This window comes from Mycteria americana, chromosome 1 (genome assembly GCF_035582795.1).
Source record: "Mycteria americana isolate JAX WOST 10 ecotype Jacksonville Zoo and Gardens chromosome 1, USCA_MyAme_1.0, whole genome shotgun sequence".
NCBI classification, from domain to species: domain Eukaryota; kingdom Metazoa; phylum Chordata; class Aves; order Ciconiiformes; family Ciconiidae; genus Mycteria; species Mycteria americana.
This window is the reverse complement of record NC_134365.1, coordinates 52,098,604-52,125,745: the sequence shown is the minus strand read 5'-3', so window position 1 is coordinate 52,125,745 and position 27,142 is coordinate 52,098,604. Positions and strand designations below refer to the sequence as shown.

Sequence of the window (27,142 nt, the reverse complement as noted above, 5' to 3'; positions counted from 1 at the left end):
GAAGAGCTGGATGCCGCGACAGTCCCCAGGGTGCCCAGCCTGCTCGGCAGCCCAGAGGTGAGGAGGATCACGGAAGGGTGACGCTCAGGGACTGAACCAAAAGGCAAAGAGCAGATGCCACAGGGGGTGGCGTGGCCCCGCCAACATCTGTATCCCCATACACCCAAGGTCCTGCAAATGGGTCCTGCTGCCCAATGCCCCGGTTGAGAGGCGGGAGCAAACGCAGCTGCCTTGCCCTCCTTTCCCACTGGAGCAGGCATGGAGGGGAGCATGGCACGGTGGTTTCTGTCTCCACACACATATTAATGCCAGCTGGCAGAGGACACCTCCCTCGGTTGCCCTGAAGCCCAGCTGGGGGGGTTTGGCTCACCTCACATCAGCGGTGAGGCAGAGCAATGCTGAGAGTCATTCCCCCATCAGGAACGGAGAAGCAGGCTGCAGCACGCCATGCCGGCCAGGCGTTTCTCAGAGACGAAAGATGTGCTGACCCTGCTGCACTCAGTGGCTTTCCAGCGCGGGACAGTGTCTGGACCAGCTCCCCGTACGGCTTGGAGGGCGGCAGAGAGGCGACAGCAGGTGTCCTCGCCTAACCCCTCTCCCTCTGCCCCCCGGCTCACTCCTCCCAGCCCCACATCCCACCACTGTGGCTGCTGCTGGCTGCTGGGCTGCCCTCCGGCACCCCGCTCCCAGCTTTCGGGCCAGGCGCCAGGGCTGAAACAAGAGCCAGCGAGGGCCCCGGAGGGCTGTGCCCGGCCTCGTCCCGCTGCCAGCCCCAACGCTGCTGGCCAGGACGGCTGCCTTGCCGCCCCGGCCGCCTCTCACTGCCCTGGCTGCTCTCCCTGGCTGGTGGGAGCGTTTCCGAGGCTTTCTGCTGACTAGATGCTGAAGTTGGCAGAGGTGGCATTCAGGAAGCAGTCGGCAGGTTAATCCTCCTAATAATTTGTAGCATGCAGGATGGAGTGGAGAACTGACGTAGAAAGCGTCGGTGCTGTGGGTTTCTGTGGCATTTAAATTTCATCATTGTCTCTATATCTGCATATCAATTACCCAGAAAAAGAGGGAAGGAGGAGGGGCAGAGGTTATGTGGGAGCTAAGAAAATGGTGACGGCAATAATCCAGCAAGCGCAGGTCCTATTGCAAAAAATTACACCGACTGCCTACCAACACTCTTCTTTCTTTAGTAAGTCCTCCCCATCTCTTTCTCCCTTTTGCTTTGCTTTTTTCCCTTCCGAATCTCCTGTGAATGGAACATGGGCAGATTAGCTGGTTCCCCTTCATTCCTGCTTGTCCAAAATGGATGGTAAGAAGGGAGGGAGAGAGAGAGAGGGAAAAAACCTCAAAATGCCTGGAGCTATGGCTTGTGGATAAAAACCAGCTGCACGTGAAAAATAATTGATGTGGTTTTTGAGCTACTGTGGTTTGGAGAATAAAACGCCAACTCACCCCTTACATCCAGAAAGACAGCAGAACTTTTTAAAAGCATTGTTGAAAATAGGGTTTGGGGTTGGGTTTTTTTAGCAGTGGATGCACAGAATCTAATGCATCTGGATCCAAGGCTGTGTGCTGCCAGCCCTGCGGCACTGGGCTCAGGGGCTGACCTTCCTTCCTAAAACAAATCCCTGTCAGAAGGCATTTTGGTGCTATTAGTCAGAGAAGTGTGGCAGCTCTCGCACCTCCTGGACACCAGAACAAGCCTTAACTCTCTCGTCCCTCCCATGAATCCCAAGAGAGGACTGCAAGTGGAAGCGATACCTGATTTCACGACCAGGTGATGAACCCTTGCTGGAGAGCAGGGGCCCCTTTGGGTGCTGCGGGGAGACCCTTTTGTGCACTAAAAGGACCGATGCTATAACCAGAGGGAAAAGGCTTCAAATCTTTACCAGACGACATAGTAAATGGGTTTGTCTGTGCGCAATAAAGGGATTTATCATTACGTGCAATGTGCAGAAGTCTACCCAAAGACTGCGATGGTCTCAGCTTTGCCCCCATATAAAATGAACCACAGTGAGTAACTCCAGGGTTTCTTCTTCCTCTCTTTTTCAGGTTCCCTACTGACCTTTTGCATTTTTCCCCATGGTGGGCAGAAGTAGGGTCCTTTCCATCCTCATTACAGGCTTCTGAAGAGCGGCGCTATCATTGCCATAATGCTTCTGTGACTTGACTTCCAATTACTAAATCCTATGAAAGTGCTCTCATTCTTGTATGCACACTGGTCCGGCATGCAAAATACTTGGCTCCAAAAAGTCGATCGCTGGCTAAAGGGAAAAGTAAGGGCACTTTGGTTCCCTCATTTTCTCCAGTTGTCTCTAGGGTGATGCCTGATATCAGAACTCAGCTTTAACAGGAACTTAAACAAGGAAATATGAAGCTTTAATGAGTAATGATTGCTCTGGATTATCCTTTGGTTTATTTTCATACAGAAAACTTAGGAATCAAGCTGTTTCAAAATACAATGAGTCAGTGAAATGTTTTCATTGCTCATTTGATGACAGTTGGAAGATGTTCAGTGATTGGCAAAAAAAAAGGAAAAGTGCAAGACTTAGCAACAGGTTTTAATAGAAAGGATTAAAGATGTGGTACCAAAACAGACAAGAGGGAGGTGGCTTCAGACCCCATACAAAATCCACTGATCAGATGTCAACTTCCATTGACTTCTGTGGACGTTGAATCAAGACCTTATTTTTTCTTGAGGCAAACAAATTTCTATTCCTTTCAACAAAGGTCTTAACATGTTTAAATGTCTATGTCATACATTAACCTCTGTTCCTGGCTGGAGGGGTGGATCATCTCTTGAAAACAGCAGCAGCCACCACATCTGGATGAGCCAAATTGTCTCTGAAGTCAAAAGGATTGCTAATCCAGTAGATCCCTCGTAGAGACAGTAGCATCGCCATCTCCCACACGGTAGAGCAAAGGGCCAGTACCATATCACTTGTGATGTCGGTCACCCAGAACATTGGGAAAAGGCAAAACAGGTCAGTGAAAACGATACGGAGCAAGGCATAGCTGCCATGGAGGAGGACTCCGTACAGGAGTGTGGAGGCTCTTGTGCAACACAACACACTGTGCAACAGTGTGAGAGGGGGATCCTTTCGCCCCCATCTCTCCACCAGCAATCTACTGCTGAGCAGTGTGTGAGATACATTCAGTCCTGCCCAGAGGACACCTGAAAGGGCCCCTGAAAGGGCCCCTCAATGAAAAACAACAAACAAACTAAAAATAAGCATCTCTAGAGCTAAAGCACGTACGTAATTGTTCAGCTGGAATTGCTGCCCTGCAGTTATGCTCCATGGCAGAGAGCACTCCAATCCAGCCTCTCATCTTCCCGCCGAAGGGCAACGCTCCGTTTGGATTTCACCTCCGCTCCCTGCACAGAACCGAGCGGGCCATGCCCAGTCCGTGGAGGAGCAGTGAGTGCACGGGCAGGCGGAAGATGGCACATGTGACCCCACTTAAAATAGTCAGACGTGCCTGAAGGACTGCGTTGGCCCCAAGGGCCTCCTGTTAAACTGTAACAGGAGTTCTGCATACACGGATGCCAACAGACAAAATGGTGATCTTTGAACAAGCTTCTAGTTAAAAAGTAAATCTGATCTTTTGAATTTTTGAGATTTTTATGACAAAAGTCTAAGCCAGACGGCTCTGACTGGGTGGTAGGTGAGGTATTTCCCCCCATGGTTTGCTCCTAAAATTAGCTTCACACACTGACTTGAAAATGTTAATCCTGGCTCATCCCTACCCTTGGCAGGGGGCTTGGGGGAAGAGACTTGCAGAGGATCCTCTCTCATCACCTGATTCAGGGGCCGGGATTTCACCCTGACAGAAAAGGCCGAAGGGCTTCTGCTGCCTCTCCCCAGGGACAGCATCACACCCTTGGGGACCTCTACCAAAGCAGCAGGCTCCTTCCTCCAGGTTACCTCCTCAGCGTCTCTGAGGAGGCAGAGGCCATCTCCCAGGCCTGTCACCCCTGCTTATTCCCCTCTAACTTACTGGGACACGTATATTCAGGGAACATCATCACTCTTTAAAGACTTCTTAAGTGTAATCGAGAAATGCAAACACCAGACAAAGATTGGTAATCTTCACATTTCTGGGCCTTTCCATCTACCTGGCTACCTACAACCACATTGCAGGAATGACTGCTGGAAACATCTCTTGCTCTTCCTTAACCAGCAGTACAGTATGAACCCAAAAGCCTATGGTCCTGAAGAAAGTTTGAGGAGAGGTGAACACTCTCCTCCTTGTAACTATGTGATTTTCTCCTCCAGTACCTCAAGAGGCAACACTGACAGACAAAGAAAATAAAACTCTGCTGAAACATCTCTGTGCACTTCCCACCCTCTGCTGAACTCCCAGCAGCGCTGCGAAGCAGCAGGCAGCCACGCCTGCCCTGGGGAGATGCCCACAGCTCATGGCCGTGCACAGCTCCACAGGGGGTATTCACTGAGCCACCGGCTTGGGTGCACTCACGGATACGTGTTTGTGCAGGTCCCATGGGGCGACCAAGAGCCAGGGAGGGGGTGTTGGGAGGATCTGAGCTGCCCATGGCCAGAGGTGCAGAATGTGTGGCCTCCAACAAGTAAACTTACTCCAACAAGTAAAACAAATTCATCTAGGAAGAGCAAACAGGTTTTATCAGGTTGCAGAGCTGCCTGGCAGAAAAGAAAGTGAAACTCAGTTATTTGGCTTATGAGGACCAAGGCATGTGAGCCAGCAGCATCTCAAAGGAGCAGGCTTATGCTACCAAGGTGAGGGCAGTTCATCAGCTCTCTCAAATTTTTGGATACTCAGGCTGACTTTTTGATGTCCTACCTGGGGTTATCTGGAAACTGTCCTTTTATTCTCTCCAGTTTTCTATGCAATGGATCTGTTTCAGTAATATCAGACCTCCTGCCCCTGCCACTGCTGTAAGCACGTCCTTACCACATGCTCTTTCTCTCTCCTATCCCTGTGATTCCATACCCACCGTGTAGCCTTTCTCCTCCCATCTTCCCTCGCTGGCCACTGCTGTTGCCTCTCATTTCTAACTCAAGCCCGAGCCTGGTTGCACTCTCCCTCTCCAGCCGTTGATACCACCATCCATCTCCCTCAAGATTTTGTTCTGCAGTTTTTCAGTCCACATCATCTCCTTCCCTCCTGGCCCAGGGATTTCTCCAGAGCCATCCTCTGCTCCACTCAGCCCTGTCTTCTCCTTTCAAGACAATTACTCCTCCTCCTCATGGACCTCAACCTGCCCTATGCTCCTGATGCCACATGGGTTGACACAGTAGTGTGAGCTCTTGCTCAGGTCTGCCCAGACTTATCACCCTATGGCAGACTTATCTGGCAATTTTGACGTAGGAGGAACTATGAGTGTTGAGTTACAATGGAGATAAGTTCCTCGCCTGTGGCTTGCACTTTTCCTTTCCCAGCCCTGCGTGGTGTGACTGCTGTAATAACACAAACCCCTGTGTGATTCCTCAGCAACACATCACCCTTTTGCGAGACGTGAGGCAGAAACCCTTCAGAACATCCTTTTCCTCCATGGCCGCTGCCCTGAGGAGCCTCAGAAGAATGGGTGCAGCCCTGGCCGTGGCGGGCAGGCTGCAGGACAAGCCCCTGAGTAGTTCGCAAGCGGCTGTGGTGGTTCAACGGGTGCCCGGGGGCTGGAAGTCCCTGTCTAGACGGGCTCATCTGGAGGGCAGAGAAAATGACAGCGGCAATGAGAGCAAAATGCTTCTCTGTGGTACGTAAGTCAGCACTGAAAAATTAGAAAGATGACAAAGATCAGCCTACTTGTACCTTTTAAGGTATAGATATGGAGCTAACACCGCCTGTGAGTCAGATGTTTGACTGCTATCAGTAGATTATGGACTAAATACCTCTCAGGGAGCATTTTGGTGATGACATAACCCTGAGCAGCCCTGAATACGCAGCATTTTTGAAATGCATTGCAGAAGGCAGCACGGTGGTCTTAAGATACCATCATGCTGTTTTTTAAAACAGAGCAGTTCTTAAGTTATCCCAGTTCAAAGCGCAGAGGAAGAAGCACAAAGCATTTCATAATGCTTGCAACACGCCCACCTCCCAGGTTAAATTCAGGTAAGTAGAAAAAGTGACTGCTCAGAAGCGCTCCACCCTCGCTCTCCTCACGTCCCTCTGCTGAGACAGACCTAAAAAGGTAACGGTCTGGCAGCAAAAGATAGATGTAACTGTGTCTTTTCCTATTTTCTGAGCCCAAAACTTCTGCTGAGGTACGATGACCAGTGAATTGATCAGACTACATGGGGCTTTACGGCTCTTAAAAATTGTGAGCTCAGCCACAGACTGCCGAGTCCCGGGACAGAAGGGGAAACCGCCTACGTTTGCGCGGCTCCATCGCTCAGCCTTCAGTACCAGCAAGGAGCCACTGAAACGAGAAACGTCTTCGGAGTTCTCAGCGACTCGGGCTTGGTCAGCGGCGAGTTAGGTCGCTCTCTTAAAACCGGGCCGGGCCGGAGGAAGGCCGCGCTTCAAAGCTTAGCGTCCGCCCCCTCCGCCCCGGCAGCGCGCCCGGGCTCGGGAGCCGGCGCCTCCGGGGGCCGGCGCGGGGCAGGCCCCTGCCCCGGGGCGCGGGTCTCTTTCCCGGGCACCAGCCCGCCCGCCCCGGGCTGCCGCGGCGGAGCCGCTGGGGCTGCGGGCGGCAGGGCGGGGCGGGGCGGGGCGCCCCCCGCTGCAGTACCGCGCCTGGCCGCGCACCGGCAACCGCCCCCCGCGGCGGGAGGGGAGGGGAGGGGAGGGGAGGGGAGGAGAGGGCAGGGCGGGGCGGGCGGAGCGGCGGCGGGGCGGGGCGCGGGGGCGGGGGCGGCGGGGCGCTGCGCTGCGCGGCGGGCGGCGGGGCGGCGCGGCGCGCGGCGGGCGGCGGGGCGGCGCGCGCCCGCCCGCCGGTGCCGCGCGGGGCGCTGATGCCGCGCGGGGCCGGTCGCGCCGCGGGGCGGCGGGGCGCGCAGGGCGGGCGGCGGGGCGCTCGGCCATGGGGCGCGGGACGTGGCTGGCGCTGCTGCTGGGCGCCGCCGCCGCTGCAGGTGGGTGGCGACCGTCCGCGCTCGGCGCTTCGCCGCCGCCGCGCTCGGCAGGTGCGGGGCGGGCGTGCGTGCGTGCGTATGGGCGCGTGCCCGCGCGTGTGGCTGGGCGCCTGGGTGTGCGCACGCCTGGGCGCGCGTCTGCGTGGGCGCGCGCGTGCACGGCGTGTCGCATACGCGTGTGCGCACTGTACGCACAGGCGCGTGTCTGCCTGCGCGCGTACATGCATCCGCGCACGTATGCGTGTGCATACGCACGTACGTCCGTGCATGCTGCGTGTGTGGGGATGCGGCGCGCGTGGATCTCTGTGGAAGGGCGGGAGCGCGGGTGGGGGCCGGGGCTGCGCTCCCAGCCCAGCGCCCCTCGCCGCGGACAAAGAGGGGTGCGGGCGCGCCGCGCTGCCCGCCGAGGCTGCGGCGGGGGGAGCCGGGGCCGGGAGCGGCGGCGGGGCCGGGAGAGGTCGGGCCGGGGGCTGAGCGCGGCGGAGCCGGGGGGTGCCACGGGAGCGGGGCCCGGCCGCGGAGCGCTGCGGGGGGCAGCGGCGGGACGCGGAGGAAAGGCGCTGCGGGCTCCGCAAGCGCTGTCGGGCGGCGGTGCCCCGAGCCGTCGGGGTGCGGAGGGCGGCAGGCAGGGCAGGCAGGACGGGCAGCGCAGGCAGGGCGGCAGGCAGGACGGGCAGCGCAGGCAGGGCGGGCAGGGCGGCAGGCAGGGCAGGCAGGTTTTCAGAGCCCCTTCCCGCAGCGTAAGCGCTTTGCGCTGAGATCTGCCCGCAGCGGGGTCCTGCCGCGCCGCAGCAGAGACAATTGGGCATAAACAGTTTGCATAACGCTTCCTCGGCCGGTCGCAAGCCGAGTGCCAAGTTTCTTCTTTAAAAAGAAGAAAAAACCCAGATGGGAAGCAAACATTTAATCGGGCACAAGATACAAATGAAACATCACAAGGCAAGTATTGCTAAAATGGCTTAAGCAGGAAGCATATGATTTTCCATGGATGTTTTACAGGTGAGTCATGGTATTTGCTGCACGCTCTTACTCATTACTGAAGATCCCGGTCCGGTGGCATGTACAGTATAGAGAATGGGAGTATTTAGTTGGGCAGATTCATTAAGTGCAAGTAAGGAAAAGCACCTTTTCCAGGGCTGTGGCAGAGCAGTCGTGAGCTTGGGGCTGACGCTGTGGAAATCTTTATGCTCTCATTTGTCCTTTTACTGAAGTCCTGTGGCAGCCAGCATTACACTAGAAAGCTGTCACTTTTCATAACATGCGGTGCTCTGCATCTGTCATGCAACTCTTTCCAATTCAAGTGAAAACAAACACCCTTTCAAGGGGGTTTCCTCTCCCCCTTTCCCGCCCCTGGGACGGGAAGCAGGGTCTGCGTGCCAGCAGCATTTCTCAAGTCCTACTGAAGCCAAGGTCTCTGGCCCCAAATCTGGCCCCAGGTGAGGAAGGGACCCTCCGTGCCTGGCCCGAAGACAGCTGCAGTCAGTGACCGTGCATGACCGGGGCCAGAGCATACCAGGAGCTGGGAGCAATCGAATACCCTCAGCTGCCAGGGTCTCACATGGAAATTTGGTAGCCAGCCCCTCCTGGCAGAGCCTTGCCTCCCCCCGGGGACAGCTACGCCGAGCCCTGCCACCGCCGCAGTCACCGGGACACCTCCCACTGATCAAGTCCTCCTCCACTGCCCGCCCGGAGACAGTAATCCATGGTGCACAAAAAAACAAAAGGACTCGATGAACACAAGCAATAATCTCGACCTGTCTCAGGGTGCTGACTGAGCCCTGCTCTATTTACCTCTTCCCAAATCCGCCTTTCGATCCCGCAACTGAGGGAACCGCAGTAAATGTTCATCTATTTGTTTAGCAGCTAACTGCGCTGTGTTACATGTAGCCAAAGAATCCAGGAAAGCAGCCAAAGACATAAATTACGCCAGCTTGTGGCAAGCCTAACTGATGATATGATAATAGCACGCACTTACCTACCTCTCAGGAGAGCTGCGTAGGTTAGTTAATGTTTATACAATGCTTTGAAAAGGATGTTCAGGAGATGTAAGTGATACTACATTAATTTTACAGTTATATTTGTTTACTTTTCTAGAGTAAATGTATTCTGCACAGTTAATATAGATCATCTCAGACACAGTTTTACCAGGTCCCTGTAGAAAGATAACTTGGCTGAGCATTTCTTGTTCACTAAAAATTTCCCAAGGCTGCTTACCCGGTGAAATCCAGAGACTGGATTCAGAAGTGCTTTTTAATGGGTGCATAACCAGCAGCGGTCCACATCTGTTCTGAATAATCGGTATAGAAAACCTGTATAGACCTTTGGTGGTAGAAATGTTTTCTTTCCAGGGTGTTTCTTGAGGAGCAGAAGGAGTGGGGAACACTGTCAGGCTCTGCAGGCTTAGCCTCTGCTAGAACATAATATAGCTTAATTGCAACTATGACACTGTAGACAAAAGCTGAATAAACCCCAAATAAAGGATTTATTGGATGCTAAACTGAAACGACCTTTGGACATAACAAAAATGCCAAGAAGAAGCCATAATAATTGGTGCACAAAGCTGACTGTATGACTGGCCTGGTGATAAAGAAGACATTATGCACCTCAGATGGTTTGGCCTGCCCACATCCAAATCGTCAGTGCTCTTTTTTTTTTATCTTAAACACTTTATGGTTCATCAAATACAGCCTTTACCTACTGTTACATTTATTAATAAAGAGGTGGAGAGCCCCTGATCAAACATTCCTGCACCAGGAGGGTTACATTGCAGATGGTTTCACACCAAACCCCATGGTGATTTTATTTTTCTTTGACACTTTAACTGTGGATTTTTAAATTGACAAGGCTTTCAGGGAAACTTGAACAAAAACCACAGAGCCTCAGCTGCGAGGCAGCTTGCCAGCATCATTTCAACCAAGGATTATTTTTTTTTTTTACCTCCTTTACACACATCAGTGACAGCCTTCCCAAACTTAACCGGTGCTTCAATTCAACCCTGACCTCAGCAGCAGTTTGGGACTGTGAGGATATTTGGGGTAGGGATGGAGGGGTGGGAAAGGAGGGGGTGAAGATTTGAGGTCATCGGTGGAAGTAGGTATTCCTGCCAGCTCTCACGGCCCCGACACCCGATGTGCCGCACGGTGAGCCGGGACACAGCAATGCCGTCCCCCGCAGCCGTCTCCTGGCCTCCCGCCGGCACACCACCTTGGCTTCCCCGGTGTCGCCAGCAGCCCATCTTTCTTGTGCTTTTCTCCCCTTCTCCAGGACCACCTGGATCCTCTTGGAAGCCTCTGGGCAGGGTTGGGGTGGCCACGGCCACTGCCCCCAGAGCCTCAGCCCTGCTCTGCGTCCCTCGGGGCAGGAGGGCAAGGTGGAGGCGTCCCTCCTCCCGTGCTGCCTGCTCTGCTCTGCTCTGCAACTCTTGGTAGGGATTTTCCCAAGCGCAGGGAAGCCCTGAGGGTTTTTGGTTTGTTTTCCTGTTTTAGACACACGGAGCTCCGTGGAGGGGAGAGCTGAGCAGCAGTGCCGCGCTCTCCCTTGGCCCCTCCTGGGGGTCTCAGCAGGGGCAGTGTCCCCAAAAAGCGTGCTGCGGGGCACGTCTGCTCCCGACGGGGTGGGGTGTGCCCGCCTCAGGAGCCAGCTTCAGCCCCCCGCTCTCTGCTTTGCAGGTCTGGGCAGCGCGGCGGGAGCGGGCAGCCCCTGCGAGAAGGCCTGCAACCCTCGGATGGGCAACCTGGCGCACGGGCGGACGCTGCGGACGGAGACGGCCTGCGGGCGCCATGCCGCCGAGCCTTTCTGCGCCTACGTCGAGGACGCCCAGCGCCGCTGCAAGCGCCCTGCCTGCGGCCGGTGCAGCGGGGCCCACGCAGGGCTGGCCCACCCCCCTGCCGCCATGGCCGACTCCCCCTTCCGCCGGCCCCTCACCTGGTGGCAGGCGGCCCAGGATGCCCCCCGCGAGACCATCCGGCTGGACCTGGAAGCCACCTTCTACTTCACTCACTTGATTTTGGTCTTCAAGTCGCCCAGGCCGGCCGCCATGGTGCTGGAGCGCTCCCAGGACTTCGGCGAGACGTGGATGCCTTACAAATACTTTGCTGCTAACTGCTCGGCCACCTTCGGGCTGGAGGATGACGTGAGTCAGAGAGGAGCCATTTGCACTTCCAGATATTCAAGTCCCTTCCCCTGCACTGGAGGAGAGGTAGGTCTGCCGGGGCTGGGAAGAGAAAGCCCTCGCTCCAGCCCTCTTTCCCTCTCCAGTCTCCACTCTGGTGTTTATGCTTCTTATTTTACTGCTCCGGCATCCCTTGCCATGGAATTGATTTCACAGGGTGAATTAACGTAATTCATTCCGAGGTGATGTAGGCGCTGCCCTGCCCCTCGCTTTGCTGAGCTCGTAATCCCCCTCTTTCCCAAAAAAGTCTTCTCCCCTCACCCGGTGAAACCCCCCCGCACAACTGCAAAGAAGGCGGATGCTGCCGATTCCTCAGGAAAGCCAAAGGGAACGTCGCTCTTGACGGTCTTCTCCAGTCCTTGCAGTTGTGTGGTTTTGGGGCGATGCAAATTGGTATGACTTTGACCAAAATGCAACTATGTTAAAATTAATGGTCACCAGATTCACTTTAAATAGCAAACACCCTCACTGAGAAGGAGGAGTGTCAAAATAGCTATTGACCACACTGAAGTACGGTTCCCATAAGCCAGATTAGCCAGGTAATTAAGAAACCTTACACTTCATCTTTTTTTTCTGTGCACACTTATGCTCATATGAAAAGAGCATGAAAATAATGATGAAAAAAATCACCTTTGCTAAGAGGAAAAATAGATGTGAAAAATCGGATTATTTTCAATATCAGAAACAGCAGATAATAAATCATGCATTTGGAGGTGCTACCAACAATACTCCTCCCTTTGGTGCCTAAGCCTGTCCCACGGCACAGGAGACCCTTCCCTGGGAGCCACGGCTGCAGGGCTGCCCTCCAGGGTCCCCACTGGTGGGGAGGCGTCCCCAGTGACCAGCCCTAGACTTTAAAGGGCTGCTCCCTCTAGTGGCCTCATTTAATGAGATTCTCTGAAAGTTTAATCAAACTTAAAATTGTCCTCTGACCTAACACAGAGAAAGGAGCAAATTTGATTAGTGAATCAGGTTATATATCATTTTAGATTCTGCTGAGAACATGTTTTGAGGTAAAAGCCTGGTTCTTGGAGACCAGCATTCGTGTCTGAGAAAAATCACCTGTTCAGACCCCTTTGCAGTCATTTGGGGTCACCTCTAGCCATGTTCTGGCTAGGAAGCCACTCTCTGCAGAAATACCGAGAGCTGTTTGTTCACCGAAGTGCATCTCTTAGCCGCATCTTGGGAGGCAGCCAATGTCCTGCTCTAGGACAAGCTGCTCCATGCTCTCATCAGCTCAGAAACAAGGATCTCCAGACCTGCCAGACAGACCCAGGATGGTTATTTCACTAGTCCAGCAAAGGGTTTAAATCAAATGCCTGGTGAGATAAATTGCGATTTTCCTCTCTTCTCCTGCCTCCCTTTGCTCGTGCCCCCAAAAAGCTGCCTGAACTTCCTTTCACAGTGAAATATATAAAGGGGCTTATAAGAAAGATGGAGGAAGGCTTCTCACCAGGGCCTGTTCTGACAGGACAAGGGGCAATGGTTTTAAACTGAAATTGGTTAAGATTGGGTATAAGGAAGACATGTTTTACGATGCAGGTGGTGAGACACTAGAACAGGTTGCCCAGAGAAGCTGTGGATGCCCCGTCCCTGGAAGTGTTCAAGGCCAGGTTGGATGGGGCTTTGAGCAACCTGATCTACCGAAAGATGTCCCTGCCCATGGCAGGGGGTTGCTCTCGATGATCTTTGAAGGTCCCTTCCAACCCAAACCATTCTGAATCGGGGCTAACTACAAAGTGGGACCTACAAAAGAAATGACAGATGGACCCCGCTGGGAATTTTCCAGTCCCTCAGCACTCCTGCCAGCCTCTGCATCCCACCACCTGAATCATAAGGGTATGCCAGCCTGTGATACAGTGCAGGGACTGAAATCTACAGCTCTCAGGCCAGCCAGTGGGACATGTCTGGGGTACTCTGACTTGCATGCTCCTTTTTGAGCTTTCCCAGGGATCGTTCTCAGGGATAAGAAACCCAGAGCATCATTCAGGGCAGTATTTTCTTCGTTTGTGCTGGGTGCCACGTAGCTAGCATCCCGGCGCGGTTTTCACTGCGGTCACCACAGTGATGTACCTGCACACCAGGATAGGGGCTGTGCCAGGCGAGAACCTGTGCAAATCCCAGCCTCGGGCCGGCTCCTCTACAGGTTGGTGCAATGCGTGGGGACAGCAGGATCGAGGTCTTGTGTGTAGAAATCCATGCCTGTCTCAAGAAGGAAAGGGATTTGGTGGTGTTTGGTGCATCTGTGGTAGCATGCTGCAAAAACAGGCTATTTACTGAGCTTGCTCCTGCGGGATCTCTTCATTTGGCATCGCTTTAGTTTGTGTTAGTGCAAAGAACCTATAAAAGTCAAGATCATTTAATTATTCCAGGTTTTAAACAAATGTGGAGTCCAAGGGGCTGGAGCTTGTAAGATTTTATTTATATGGCACACTTCAGTTCTCTGCACTTAAACACCACTTTTTACCTGCAAAGTAATAACAGCAGCTCTCTGGTGACCAGATGGCAAGCCTGCATGCTTAGCAAATATCACATTGAATTTATTACAGTGTGCTACATTCCAGCAATTACTTGTAACTGCCAATAGCAACATGTATCTCACCTAAAGAAACATCAGAGTTTTGTGTTCTGTTTGGAGTTATGTTGTGCTTTACTCCCACTTCTGGTAGCACCTAATTTCAGACGTATGGGAACAGTAATTTCACTCGAAACAGTGGTTTCAAATATGCAGTCATCTGAAATGTGCAAGTCTGAAGGGTATTATTTAATTGCAGCTCAGTTGTTGCACTTTTCTTTAAAGCACAAACATAAATTCTGCGAGTGCTACTGGATTTCTTTTTTAACTTTTTAAGAGTTTTTTAACTGCAATGTAACAACTATAACCTGTGATCCAAACTGTGTATCGCACCATCTGTATACCACTTTCTCCCACTTCAAACATTTCAACACCACATGTGCATTTCCAGGCACAGAGTCAGGGCTTGTAGGGTTTTGTGGGATGGTGGGGTCTCTGCATGCTGCTGGCAGCTGGGTCACTGCTGCCCGTCCCTCTGGATGAGCAATTTGCAAAGGTCAGGGGAGGCCTCAGGAGATGGTGGCTCCCCCCAAATGGCACCAGAGCTGATCTGCCTGTGTTTCTGCTGAGTGTTACGGTGCCTGTGAGCCCCGTTTCAAGGCAGCAACATGCAGAAGCTCATAGTACTCAGGGGCTTACGGCCTCTTTTTAATAAATCCCATGTGTTAATTTGGAGCAAAGGTGCGTCTGCTTCACTTCTTAGGCTTTTTGCATTTCTTCTGCCCTCATCATCATGAGTCATTCCTTAGATGCCTAGTTCAACTCTTATGACAAAAATCCTCCCTCATCACAACGTGCCGTGATGTTGGTCTTGAGGAGGTTTATGATACCACAGAAAGCAAGCTGCCAAGCTTCTGGGTTCATTTCAAAGATCCAGAGTTCAAAGGTGGTGGAGAAATGAGAGATGCTGAATTGGCTCTGGGAGACGCCTTTCATTTTTCTTCTGTAGTAGAGTGGCTCTGGGCTTCCTTTTGCAGTGGTGGGACCGGGGTGGTGGAGGACATTAGGAGAGTAGTCTGCATGGGGGGGCTGCAGGCTGTCACCGTGCTGCATTCACCCGAGCTGAAGGCCACCACGGCAGTGGGACCCAGCAGTGGTAATGTCACAGGCCATGTGTGCCACTTGGCAATCTGCTGACGGGGTAGAGTCACTTCGGCAGGGACTTGGCAGGTCTCTACCCTTCCTCACGACCTGTCACTGATGCTGCAAAACTGCCAGGCATGGTTATCCTCTGCTTTGGACACATCTGAGCCCTCCACCCCAAAGCAGGCGTGAGCTGGAGGATCAACAGCCCAATGGTGGGATTAGGAAGGAAAGAGCATATGTGGACAGAACTGTAGAGGAAAGAGGTTGAAGGATGCATGGCACAGTATTGATGTCAGCAACATGGCACTGATACCCTGGGTTTGGTCTTAAAGGCTTTCTCGGTGGAAGTAAGCATGAGTTCACAGGTCAGCACGTGCTCAGAGACTTTGCCGAGCTGAGGCCCGCCCTGGAGCAGCCTGGCTGTAGTCTGGCCTCATGCAAAGAAGAACCACCCTTCCAGCAGCCGGGAAAGCAATGACTTCTCTGCAAGGATCCAGGAGCCAAACAAAACAACTGCGCCCCTCCTCGGTAGGGAACAAAGGAAAAGAGGCAGATGGTGGGTGCCCGCCTCCTGCCCTGGCACCCCTGGGCACTCGCTGCATCCTGTTCAGAAACCCACCCGCAGGCTGGCACTGCTTTCGGGAGCTCTCACCGTTCAACACCTAGGGCCAGGCTGCCCCATCGTGGGGCCCGTCCAGTATGGTGAAGGAGAAGCGGGAAGGAGGAGGAAACCTCAGTAAAACCAACCCGGGTTTCCAGCAAGCTTCAAGCATCTGCCAGTTTGAGCGGTGAGATTTGCAACACTGGGAAGGGGACAAGAAACTCCTTCCCTGTCAGGGAATAATTTCAGATGAGCTGCATGCGGAGGGATCACTAAAGACTTTCCCCATGCTTAATTTAGTGAATTAATTGTTTCACGACAGCGGTTTGTTTAGCATAGGCAGAAACCTCTAAATGCTGGCCTTATATCATCAGTGTTTTAAGAGAAAGGCTAAGGCCAAGTTTTAGCCTGGATCATATAAATGTGCTACAAATCCAGAGTATTTCCACTGTTTTCCAGGGTGTAACCCTTCAGTCACGTTATTGCAAGGGAAATCAGAACTGGATTCACCAGCCAAACATAATCTGATCTAAGTACAAAAGATGCAGAAACAAACTCTTCCAGCTTCATGCTCAGACAGGAATGCCAGCTTTATTAGTATGCATAAAAGGCTATCTTCCCTTCCATAGTTCAGATCATATTAATATCTCTTCCTTTGCAGCCTAATCTGATCGCTGTTAAGGGCTCATCGACAAGGGGCCCTTAGCAGATGTTAATTCTTTAACTGTGAGCGAGAGTGACTGTCCACTCTGCAATGCAATTATCTCATTCACTGTACATTCCCATCTGTGGTCAATTCAGATTAGCTCGCCTGAGTGTCCCCATTTAGACAAGCTCCAGGATAAAAGGACTTACTGAAGCAGAGTCTCCTTGACAAGATTTTAGTAAATTAGTAATTTATTTGAGTGTTCATCTATTCAGAATACTGCTAATAAATCACTTGGAGACCTCAGCTATTGTTGCTGTTTGCTATTAATAGGAGAGGTGTATTTGCAGCTTGACTATATTCCAGCAACAAATTCTAACGTGCTTTTGACTTTTGAAACATCGCATACCACTGTTTTACTGCGGGGTGTGTGTCTCAGCATTTTATTGATCTCATGTGCCTTCTCTAGCAGAAAAACCTTCAAATGTTTCGCCTTGCACTGTTACTGCATGCAGCCTGCCTGTGTTCCTTAAGGATTTGGACACCAGTCCTACTGGTTCTACCTGAAATTAGCTGTGCAGAGGAGAAGTAAATTGTGTCCTGCTACTCACAAGTTTGGCCCTGATAGACAGTGAACAATTGTAACACTCGCTGACACAAACAGGAGTTAAAGATGCTCACTAATTTTTGTTTTGGAGACCTAATTTTGGGTTGTAGAAACACTCTGTTGCAGCCTAGAAGCTTTTGCCCATTTTTTTGCCTGTCTTTTAGGCCTGAATAAGCTTGGGTTTTAAGCTTATCATTGCTGTCCTTAACTGAAGCTACATCTCCATTGCTCTGAGATCCTCCAAGGATCTCATGGGTCACAAGAGATTTGAGTTCAGTCACTTGCAGGACTTGGGACTCCACAAAGAACCTGGGCAAATATGCAAGAATAACCTCAAAGCAACCTGGGACGTCAGCCCATTAGAGGGCTGCAAATGGCTTTTTTCATCGTCCTGTGCCACTGGTGTGTGCACAGAGAGAAAACAAAGGCCCAAACTGGCAAGAAGGAAAGAGGGATCCTGGCTGGTGTTCATCAGTGCTCAGGACACGTGAGGACACAGCTAGGGCGGTGTGTTTTCAAGTCCCATCTCTACACTTTGTAGAAGTGCATTTTGTAGGGAAAAAAAAATCTTTAACAGCATCTTCCTGATCATTCTGGCTTTGGGAAAATGCAAATTGTCGGGCTCTGTACAGAAATGCCACATGCAAAAGAGAGTCTGTTCAGCTGGGGGCCAGGGGTGATAGGGGTGATGGCCAGACCCAGCCCAACTCTTTGCATTATATCAGTGAATTTAGCAAGATATGGGGGGCATTATTTCATAAGCACAAGAATAATGATTTCTAGGGGAAAAGTTAATGAGACAAAGTAAACGAAGTCAGGCCAGAGTCGATGAAGTGGTGTAGGGACCTACAAATCCCGGGCTGCAGCAGCCGGCCATTCAGTGCAGGGTGGCTGGGGAGGGTTCATGAGAGCCGAGCGGGATGCGTGCCTGCCAGCCAGCATGGCACAGGGCTCGCTGCTTGCGGCAGCGGCTAGCCAGCAAGACGCCGTCCTCCCACCAGCTGCCTTGCCCATGGCTGTGACGAGGTGCGTTTCTTGGCTTGGCCCCCAAGCTTTCCCTCCTGGTAGGGAAGCCTGTCTTCCCAAGCCCTGTGCAGGGTTTCCACTGGCTTTAGCATTGTCGGGTTGCAGGGAGCCTCTCCCTTTAAATAACAGGACAGCAAAAAGGGGATTCAGGGGAGAAGGGGAAACCTGAGCTTAGTTTTTAATCTGTGCCTGGGAGGACAGGAGACGAGGGCGGTTCTGGGCACATGTGGAGACAAACCTTCGGTCTCCAGGGAATTTTACTGGGAAAGGTACTTTCCCTCCAGAGACTGGGCAGCATCAGGGCTGAGCAACACAACTGCTGGTTTCCAGGCACTGACACCTGCTTTTTAAGTTTTCCATATGCGGCGTACCAGGGATGATACTGCCAGGTCTCTGGGCCAGGTTGTGTCAAAACCATCCCTCTGCCGCAGGCAGTGACGTGTCCCTTTGCTGGGCCTCCTGGGTGCTCAGCATCTCTGGAGGACCAGGGCATGCAAGGGGCAAGATGTTTCTCCAACCTGCCCGGTGATCCTCATCATGACTCCCCCTGTTGCAGCTAGCCCACAGGAAGGTCTCATCGTTTCCTTTTCTCCCTGGTTTTCCCAGTGCTTTTGACACTTGGAGGTTGGCCCTCCGCTTGGCCAGCTCTTGAAATGCAGCCGTCCCTTGGGATGGAGTATAGCCAGTGTTTAACTGTGTATCAGCGGTCCTCTGTTTAGAACAGCAAGTTTCTAACAACTGCAGATCAGGGCTTCTGGATCAGCCTCCCATTATGGCTAAAACAAATTATTCCTCAGAGTGAGCTTGACCGGTCTGTGAAAGGGGGTATATTGTAGGCTGCCAACAGCAGGAGGGAGTGAGTCCCAGGGCTCCAGGAGACCCTTTCCAAACTTCTGATGTAGGAAGCGAAGAGCACTGTACCCACATGAAACAAGAGGAATTTGGGTAGGCAGAATTTAATTCTCTAAATTGGCATCTGGCCTTGTTAGTGGGACTATGGCTTCCCTTGAGAAAAATGCCGTGGGATTTTAGTGGTGCAGGCACAGCCTCTCTTCAGGCACTGCACCCCACTGCTTCATTTCACAGTTCATTTTTGGCATGAAGGGAGGACTGGCTCACTTATTCAGCTCCCACTTCACTGGCTGGAAAGTATAGAGCTGCCATGTTTCTCTTTGGGATTCCTGGATACAACCAGCTACACAGGAAGTGTGTAACCTAAAGCAGTGAATTGACACATCTCAGAAGTTTTGGATCAAAAGCTCATGGGGACTTAATCTGAGATTAATCGCCTTGCACAATGGGTATCAGCGTGAGATATCTGGTCTATCAACATTCAAAATCCTACACAAATGGTGAAGTCCTCAAATTCTCCCTGGGCAACATTTCCAGGAAGAAAAGAAGTTAATGTCCAAAAACAAACTTACTAGGCACATATGCCATGACTCTCTATCACCAGTCTCTGCGCAGCATCCCTCATTGCTGTCGTCAAAATCTGTAGCCATGAGTTGAAAGGGCAGTGCTGTTTCTCATGGCCTTTTTGACTATGCATATTTACATATAATTCAGACAGGTGTTCTTTCTTCCCAAAATTAAGTGCAGCTCATGGTAACTGGATGGTTTAAGCAGCCAACTCTATAGACACAAAGCCTTTTCATTCTAGACAAGAGCAATTGAAAAATATTCATTAAATAGCGTTATTCTTAGACTGAAAGAAATCCCCTTGATCCCTAGTACTGTCACAGGCATTCTTGCCGAAACACTTAACCTGTTGCCTTGCAGGCTTTTGCAGTGGTGCGTCGTGCTCAGAAGCTGTTAAAAGGGTTATTCTGCAGCTCTGGGGAGTGAGCCAGCTTTTCTTACAGCCCTGCCTACAAACAAGCAAATCCAGTTCTCTGTCTGGTTCTTTGGAGGTAGCTCCAGGTTTTCTTGGTCTTCCATACGCACAACAGGTACTGCCGGCAGCCCAAGGCTGAGGACATAAATCTTTGTGGGGATGGGGAAAGGAGGGGAATTGCTGGAGGGAAGAGTATTTAAATACCATCTTTCTTGCTGATCGGTCAAAGGACTTCTTCATATCATCAGCTGAAATGTGCTGGTTCATTTTCCTATGTGGGATAGTGCAGCCTTGGAAATGGTGATTCTGAAGATGAGAAAAAAAGCAATAGTTATTTTCCTTGAGAGTGCCTAGCCGATTCTGTCATGCATCTGGAGGGTTTTGTGAGCCAAGAAACTGAGCATTTCTATCTGTTTGATGAGTGAAAGTAGTGATTAGGCAAAATAAAGCCATTGTGTAATAAACTGTCAATTCTTGGAGAAGCACTGTTAACTGGAGGTGAAGACATCCAAATGTTTTGAGCTGTTTTGAGCTAGAGAGAGATTTTTCTGGTAAGAATATTACTTCTGTGATCATCGTCTGCATGAAGGCAGGCATGACCTAGCAGTGTTTCATTTTCATCTAATGAAATTGTGTGGTGGGATGTTGAAAGGAAGCTGAGAAGGTGGCTCTCATCTGATTGATTATTGCCAGAGAAGTCAAGGATCCTGGAGAAATCCCAAGGCTTTTGCCTAGCTCTCCTCATGCCTTTCCCAGCCCCTCACCAGCGAGCTGCTGCGTGTGAGTAGGAGCTCGTCCCATACAGCTTCTTGCTTTTGAGAATGGCAGAAGAATGCCTTGAGTTTCTCAAAAGATAAAAGTTGCCTTGGTATAAATTAACTTGCCAAGGCCCCCGCAAGGGCCAGTTATTTAAAATAGTTGGATTTTCCTCCTGAAGTCTTTGTAAGATTGCCTAACTTTTGGATGGTGAGACAAGGGATTATTTGCCTTGTTTCATGTGCTGTAAAAGATTGCAGAAAGGCTGTAGGCATGGGCCAGATTGCAGAAGGGCTGTAGGCATGGGCCAAAATGGAGTGCCATTTCTCCAGCGTCTCGAGGAGCTCAGGGGCTATGGTTGGTGGTACACAACGGGTTTCTGTCACCATCGCTTGGGGATATGGACAGAGTACTTCGCGCTGTGGCCTGAAAGACAGGCTCCACTGCTCAGTTTGACCTTAATGTCTCTGATGGTCACCTCTCTGCAGTGGCGGGGCAGGTTTCCCAGTTTCTCTTGTTGTTTCATCTCACCCGGGTGATGCTGAAGTGTGCACTGTGAATGTGCACATGCAGGGCATGGTCAGACCGCTCTGTGAGAAAAACAGAGGCTCTTCTTCCCTGCAGCCCACTTGGTCTGACAGGCAGAAAAACAAAGTATATTAGAGGAGCTGGTGGGTGATACCTGTCCAGTTTAGGCTGATGAACCTCCCACACCATGTGAACTATTTACAGCATCTGCCAAAAAGTCTTTTTTTAGCCCAGGGTCATTGCAATGAACATAGCACAGAGATATGCATGGGTTTCTCTCTTAAAAGCTCTTTTGCTTGGTGTGGTAATACATCAAACAAGTCTGTTTTGTCAATAGAGGGTACCAGCATTGTGGCTTCTTCACAGAGGGAGGAGTCCACCAGGCTTGATTTTGTGAATAAGATTGTTTTCATAAAACTTTGAGGAGCTTAACACCTTGAAGATATATCTCCCAAATGTGGTTGAAGTTAGCCAGCAGTTTCAAAAGTTTTTAGGGTGGACTGATGGACAGACACATAGATACACATGCAGTGCAATGGCATAAGGCCTATTTCAGTAGGGAACTAACCTAAAAGGTATGGGAAGGCTTTGCAAGTGAAACACTCCTCTGTAGACACAGCTCTCCCCTCCGGGAAGAGCCAAGGAGAGAGCTTGGCAGAAGTTGACCACACTGAAGCAGAAATCCCTGGAAACTAAAATACTGACCGGGAGAGTAAATGCTAGCATGGGGTTGAGCCCTCAACACTGAAACTGGGAGACAAGAAAAAACTATCTACAGAGTATCTGTCTCTCTCAGAGGACGTATGTGGGCAGGGAATATGTTGGTTGTCGTAGGCACTAGGTCTGGTGGTTAGACCATGCGTCTGACAGACGGGGCACCTGAGCTGCTCCGGCACTGGCAGGGCTGAGGGTGCCCTGTTAAACAAGGCAGCTCCTGTGCCTGAGGCTTCCCGCTGTGAAAAGGGGTGCCCAAAGGCATCAGGGCAGGTAGGACTGTCTCTGCTCCCTGTAGGTACCAAATAGGACTTATTGCTGTGGCGTGAGTCTTGCCACTTGGCGCAGCAAACCTTGAAAGTCAAGCCATCCTCACATGTACAGTAAGACAGTTTCACCTCAGTCTTTCTTGCGTTGGGTGTTAGGCTTAATTAGGCTTAATTACTCTTTCCTGGAAAGGCACAAGGGGATGAGCATGGAGCAGTCTCAGCTTCAAGGCTCCTCTGCACCACCAAGAGGTGACTGAGCAGGGGTGAGCGAAGGAGGTGTGGGGACACCCTCTTGAGCCAGGAGTGCCTGGCTGGTGCTGGATTTCCGCAGCTAAATTTATATCCGATTCCCTCTGCAACTGAAAAAAAGAAAAGTCTAATCAGGCTTTTGTGGTGCTGATGCAGTTTCTTGGGTGGAAGTTGAAACTGGACACTGCGGCAGGGTGATGTTATAGAAAGCCTCAGTGGGCACACACATGTCACATCATTGTTATTATTTTTTAAATTACCCATTTCTACAAATCAGCCTTATTTCCCCCTGTGAGCTTTCTGTAAGGCTTACCGAGAGAAATGATTACTTTTAACTTTTACATCTATTGAGAAGGAAAGCTTAATTGGCCAAATAAAATTTCCCAGCTAAGCTTCTCCAAACAAGACCAGCCAAGGCTGAAAGCAGTTGCCACTTTTGGGTAGCCCCTATGGGAGAGGGCCTGGGCTGTTCGACAGGCTGGGCTGGCTGTGGAGGGAGGCATGGGGGGACGGGGCGCAGGCACGCAGTGGCTGCGGGTGGCAGAGGTGTCCTGGGCAGCGGGTACAGCATGGAGCATCTCAGCTTCAGCTGCAGTTGCGTGCGGCTGCGAGCAACAGCCAGGGCCTGTGGGACAAGCAGACGTGAGGCGATGCTGGGCAAGAGCTGGAAATCCCGGGGCCGGGAGGTGGGGAATGAGGGCTGCCCTTCGCCTTAGCCCCAGCACCTGGCAGGCAGTGCCTAACCTCGGTTGCTTGCCGGGCTCGAGGGAAATTTTTCAGGAGGCAAAGGGATGAGGTCCCGGACGCGCTGGCAGAGCTCCACCACCGCCTTTACTGCCTACATTTTCCGAATGTTGTCCAGGCATTAAATGAACCAGATAGCTTCCAGTGACATGGAGATTCAACAGGGCCCCATAATACAGGTCAGTTAGCCACATTTATTTAGTAACTGCATACCAAGAGACACTGCAGACTCCTAATGCAAACCTTAACTTTTCCATTAAACGCTTTCCTAGACATCACATGCCCTTTTGTACGGTGGTGCACGCCCCTCATTGCTTTTGCTGTCTCTCTATTTGGAGAAGACAGCAAACCTTACATTCTTTTTATTCTTACTATTTTGTTCCTGTATTCCTGTAAAATACATTGAAAGGAATAAAATCACCAGCAAAAATCAAATAAAGCAGTAATGAATTTGTCAAGCGCCATGAGCCAAATAGGTGAATCACTAATATGGTTAGGTCATTATTATAGAGTGCTTATAGATGCATTCTCATGCATCCAGGTTGGATGACAGAGGGTAGAGTCCATCAATCTCTTTTATCTGGAGATCTTGTTGGAAAGAAACCACGGACCACTTCGTGCAGTGTTACCACCTTGTTTTTAATTTACAACCAAATAAAAATGCGGTTATGTTTTTAAGATTTATTGCTTTTATTTCTGCCATATTCCTATTTGTTGGCTTGTTCCCATGTGTATGTGCTTCTTGAGTCTCCCATCCATTTATTCCCTCTGTCTGTAATTTACTGGTGTTGTCATTTTGTGAACCATCTCCTGATGCCTTCCAGGCTCGGGGGGAGAAACTCTGGCTGCGGCCAGTCTCCCGGTTGGAGGTTGGAGCATTGTGCCTCTAGCCGGGCTCTGGGACCCAGGGAAGGGACACGCACGTGGGGGCTGCGGATCGCTGCCACGGCCTCTGTGGCTGTGCCTATTTCTGAAAGTCTGTGAGGAAGAAGCTTCTTGTCGATCACGTGTGTCTCTTCAATGTCGTGGGCATTTGTGACCCAAAGGGCCCCATTTTATTGCTGTGGACACTTGTGTCTTGACAAAGATCCAGGCCCCTGCAGCTGTGGCGGGTGGAGGCTCCAGTGGTCCAAGATGCGCCTGTGACTTGTCGAGGAGGCTTTGCTGGCGGCAAATCTTTCACTGGTTTTGTTGATTTCCTCGGGCAACTTTGACTTCAGAGCCTATTTTGTTGCTCCCAGCATCATTCATTAGCATTTTCCTTCCCACTGCAGATATATATAGCGATGTCCTTTCATTGCCTCTTGAGTGTAAACATACTAGGGTACTTCTTGCAAAAGGACTTTTATGGTTTTATAAATGGAGGTCATTGGTGCAAGTGGTTACTTGAGTGCACCATGTTCATGGCTGCCGATTTATTTATATACAGGGCTACATTATTGCGTCTGTGGAATGGCAAGTAGCTAAGGCTTCTTGCACCACTAAGACAAAATAAAGTGAAGTAATCAACAGAGCAAGAGTTGCTCATGACAGCCCATAAGGAAATTGAAACACTGTGGAAGTTTATTAGAGAGTGTCTATGTAATGATGTGCCCAAACCGCAGACAGCCAGAGTGGTCTGGCTGAAGAGCAGAATATTTTTACTCCGTGGCATGCACCAGGCGCTGTGGGGCAGCTTCTCCACTCCCCCGGGAGTGGAGTGGGCTCCCTCTTGCCACTGCTGGGCATCCCACCGGGAGGGTCAGGTTCACCTGACCCTCTTCGAGGCATAGCAATGGCATTCCTCACGCAGGGGCTGCAGTCTGCGGTTCCTATTTGGCTGTGTAGAGAGACTTCTCCCCCACCAGAAAATCTTCATGCAAGTTTTAAATCACTTCTCTATCGATGTTGCTTCATGCAGACGTGGCATTTATAGGACGTGGGATCCAACAGCATAATTTGATGTGACGTGGAAGTAGCATTACCCCAAGTACTGATATTTTGTTTTAAAGACAGAGGTTCTTTTTATTTGCCTCTTGGTTTGTGACATTTACTCCTCAGATATGAGATATTGCTAGATAATTAGTTTTAAATGGAAGCCGAGATAAAGATTCAGTTCCTGGGATTGTGTTTATGAAGAATCTCAAATACCGAAAGATTTATAGTGAGCTAGCTACAATCCCAAATACCATAAGATTTATAGTGAGCTAGCAACACTGGGAATGAAAATATCTTTCTGATAGGATATACTATGGCATGTCTAGCATAGAAGTGCTGTGGGTTTTCAATTTATTACTTCCTACTTGTTCTACCAAATCGAAAATTTGGATTAGTGCATGCACTATAGAGCTGCTGATGTAAAGATCCAGGCCTCCCACCCTGTGCTATTACACGTGGTGCTGACTACTGGGAGAAGTCACATTGTCTACCCAACATTGCAAGGCTGGGCGTTGACATATTGTCAGTAAGACACCTGCATGCAGACAGACTTGAGTGGGAAAGCTGGAGGTCTGGCCACCGAGGTGTGCTTTCTGGTGAGGCTCGCTGCAGGCGAGTGGCCAGATTTTGCTGCCATTGCTCCTTTACCAAGGGGGTGGGTACGTTCCTCTCCGCGTGGTGGAGCTTTCTCCTGGCAGAAGCCTTGCTCTGTGAAAACAGGAATGGCATCACCTATCAAAAAAGATGATCTCCTGTACCTCATCAAGCTATTTATCTCCCAGGTGTAATCACAACACAGCTCTTGTTGGCAGGACCGTCGGGCATGACTTCCTCCAGTGCTTATGGGATAGGAAGAGTGATGGACTTGATGGCTCTGCGGGCAGCAACTTCTCTGGGGGGCAGAAGGAAACTGCTGTCCCCTCATCGTGCCTGGCAGAGGGGCTGCCCCAATGGCTAAAAAGCTGACATGACACATGCCAAGACCACGACCGCGGTGGTGGAGCCACTGGGGAGAGTTTCTATCCCCGTGGGTTGAGCCGGGCATGCGTGTTTTCTGTGTAGTTTTAGCAAGATAAACCCAGAGGCTTCGGGGAGCTGTTGGGAAGATAATCCCCAGGCTTCGGGGAGCTGTTGGGAAGAGGAAATGATGGCTGTGGATTGGGCACGTCACCATGAGAATCCCAGGGCGGCTGGGGACTGCTGGCCCAACAGAGTTGATCAGAGGAAGTCCTGCCAGGTGGCACCAGGGAGATGATGGGCTTGCAAAACCCCATCGTCAGATACACATGCACGTTGGCAGCGCGTTCTTCTCAAATCCTGCCTACATGCTTCCCTTGCACCATTAAAAATAAACAGTATTTTGGTTGAGGAGGCCTCTGACTGCGGTGGCCAGGGGCTGCCGGCAGAACTGTAGGTGTGAAAATCCGGTCAGGTTTGCTGTGCAAACCATGGTTCGTTCATAGATGGGATACTGCAGACCAGGGCCAGTCTTATCAGTGGGACAATTGCATGGAGAAGTCCAAGGAAAGGTAAAAGCAGGAAAGCTGTTACCTGCCCGTGTGTGTTTGTGGGCTGAGGTGCTGGGCAGCACAGGGGTGCAGACCCCTAACAGCTGTATGAGGACGGTGTGGCCCCAGTGAGGTGCTGACTCCCGAGGTAGGCTGGAATAAATCAACAAGGTTAACAACTGGACAGGGAAATCTTGCTGGGAAACACATCCTTGACCTTATTATGGAGCCTTGGGGGGCTCCAGCTCAACCTGCCGGGGCAGAGCAGAGAATTGCCATTTGTATGGCGTCCTACATGTTACAATGACTGGTTTGTATTTTATTAAAACAGAACTACTAGCCTCTGGGCCAGAGGGATGAGGGTGTTTGCCACATTGGCAACACCGAGACCAGGCTCACCCTGTTACGTTGCGCTGCTGCAGGGTGCAGCGCGGCTCTGAAGCCGGGGCCGGGGCTGCTGGGCACAGCCCGAGCAATACAGGGCAGGCAGGGGGAGCGGCTGAGAGCCCGCAGCCCCTGGGAATTACAGATAGGGCTCATGTTTAGCATCACCGTTTTCAAGTAGCCGTAAAAAGAAATGTTTGTAACATTTTAGGGCCTGAGCGGGAATACTGGCTCCATTGAAATCAGCAGCATAACTCCCCCTGAATTCCACACAGGCAAAATTTAACTCTCTCGGCGCAAAGGCACTCAGGGTTATTGATTTCCTTGCTGCGATTGTCTTTACTAGAGCTACAAGCATTGGTCACGTGCATTAAACAGGGATAGATAAACAAGAAAAACAAGAGAAGAAAGTCTGCAGCTGCATCTAGCATAAATAGTTCCCATTTATGTATTTCCTTTGCCGCTCATGCAAATCAGGATGAAC

The 27,142-nt window shown here is 51.0% G+C and overlaps 1 protein-coding gene across 4 annotated transcripts in view; it reads left to right on the top strand.

Annotated features, from left to right (window-relative positions):
- Positions 1 to 6,887: 6,887 nt before the first annotated feature.
- Positions 6,888 to 27,142, top strand: part of NTN4 (netrin 4) — a 50,608-nt gene continuing 30,353 nt past the window's right edge. For 2 of the 4 annotated variants that reach the window (XM_075497328.1, XM_075497339.1), the window contains exons 1-2: positions 6,888 to 7,043; positions 10,712 to 11,241. In XM_075497328.1, coding sequence (XP_075353443.1) covers positions 6,992 to 7,043; positions 10,712 to 11,241 — 582 coding nt within the window. In that variant the 5' untranslated portion in view covers positions 6,888 to 6,991. Of the gene's footprint in view, positions 7,044 to 7,744; positions 8,043 to 10,451; positions 10,468 to 10,711; positions 11,242 to 27,142 lie in introns of those variants that run through there. The other 2 variants (XM_075497334.1, XM_075497344.1) reach the window with 2 other exon arrangements.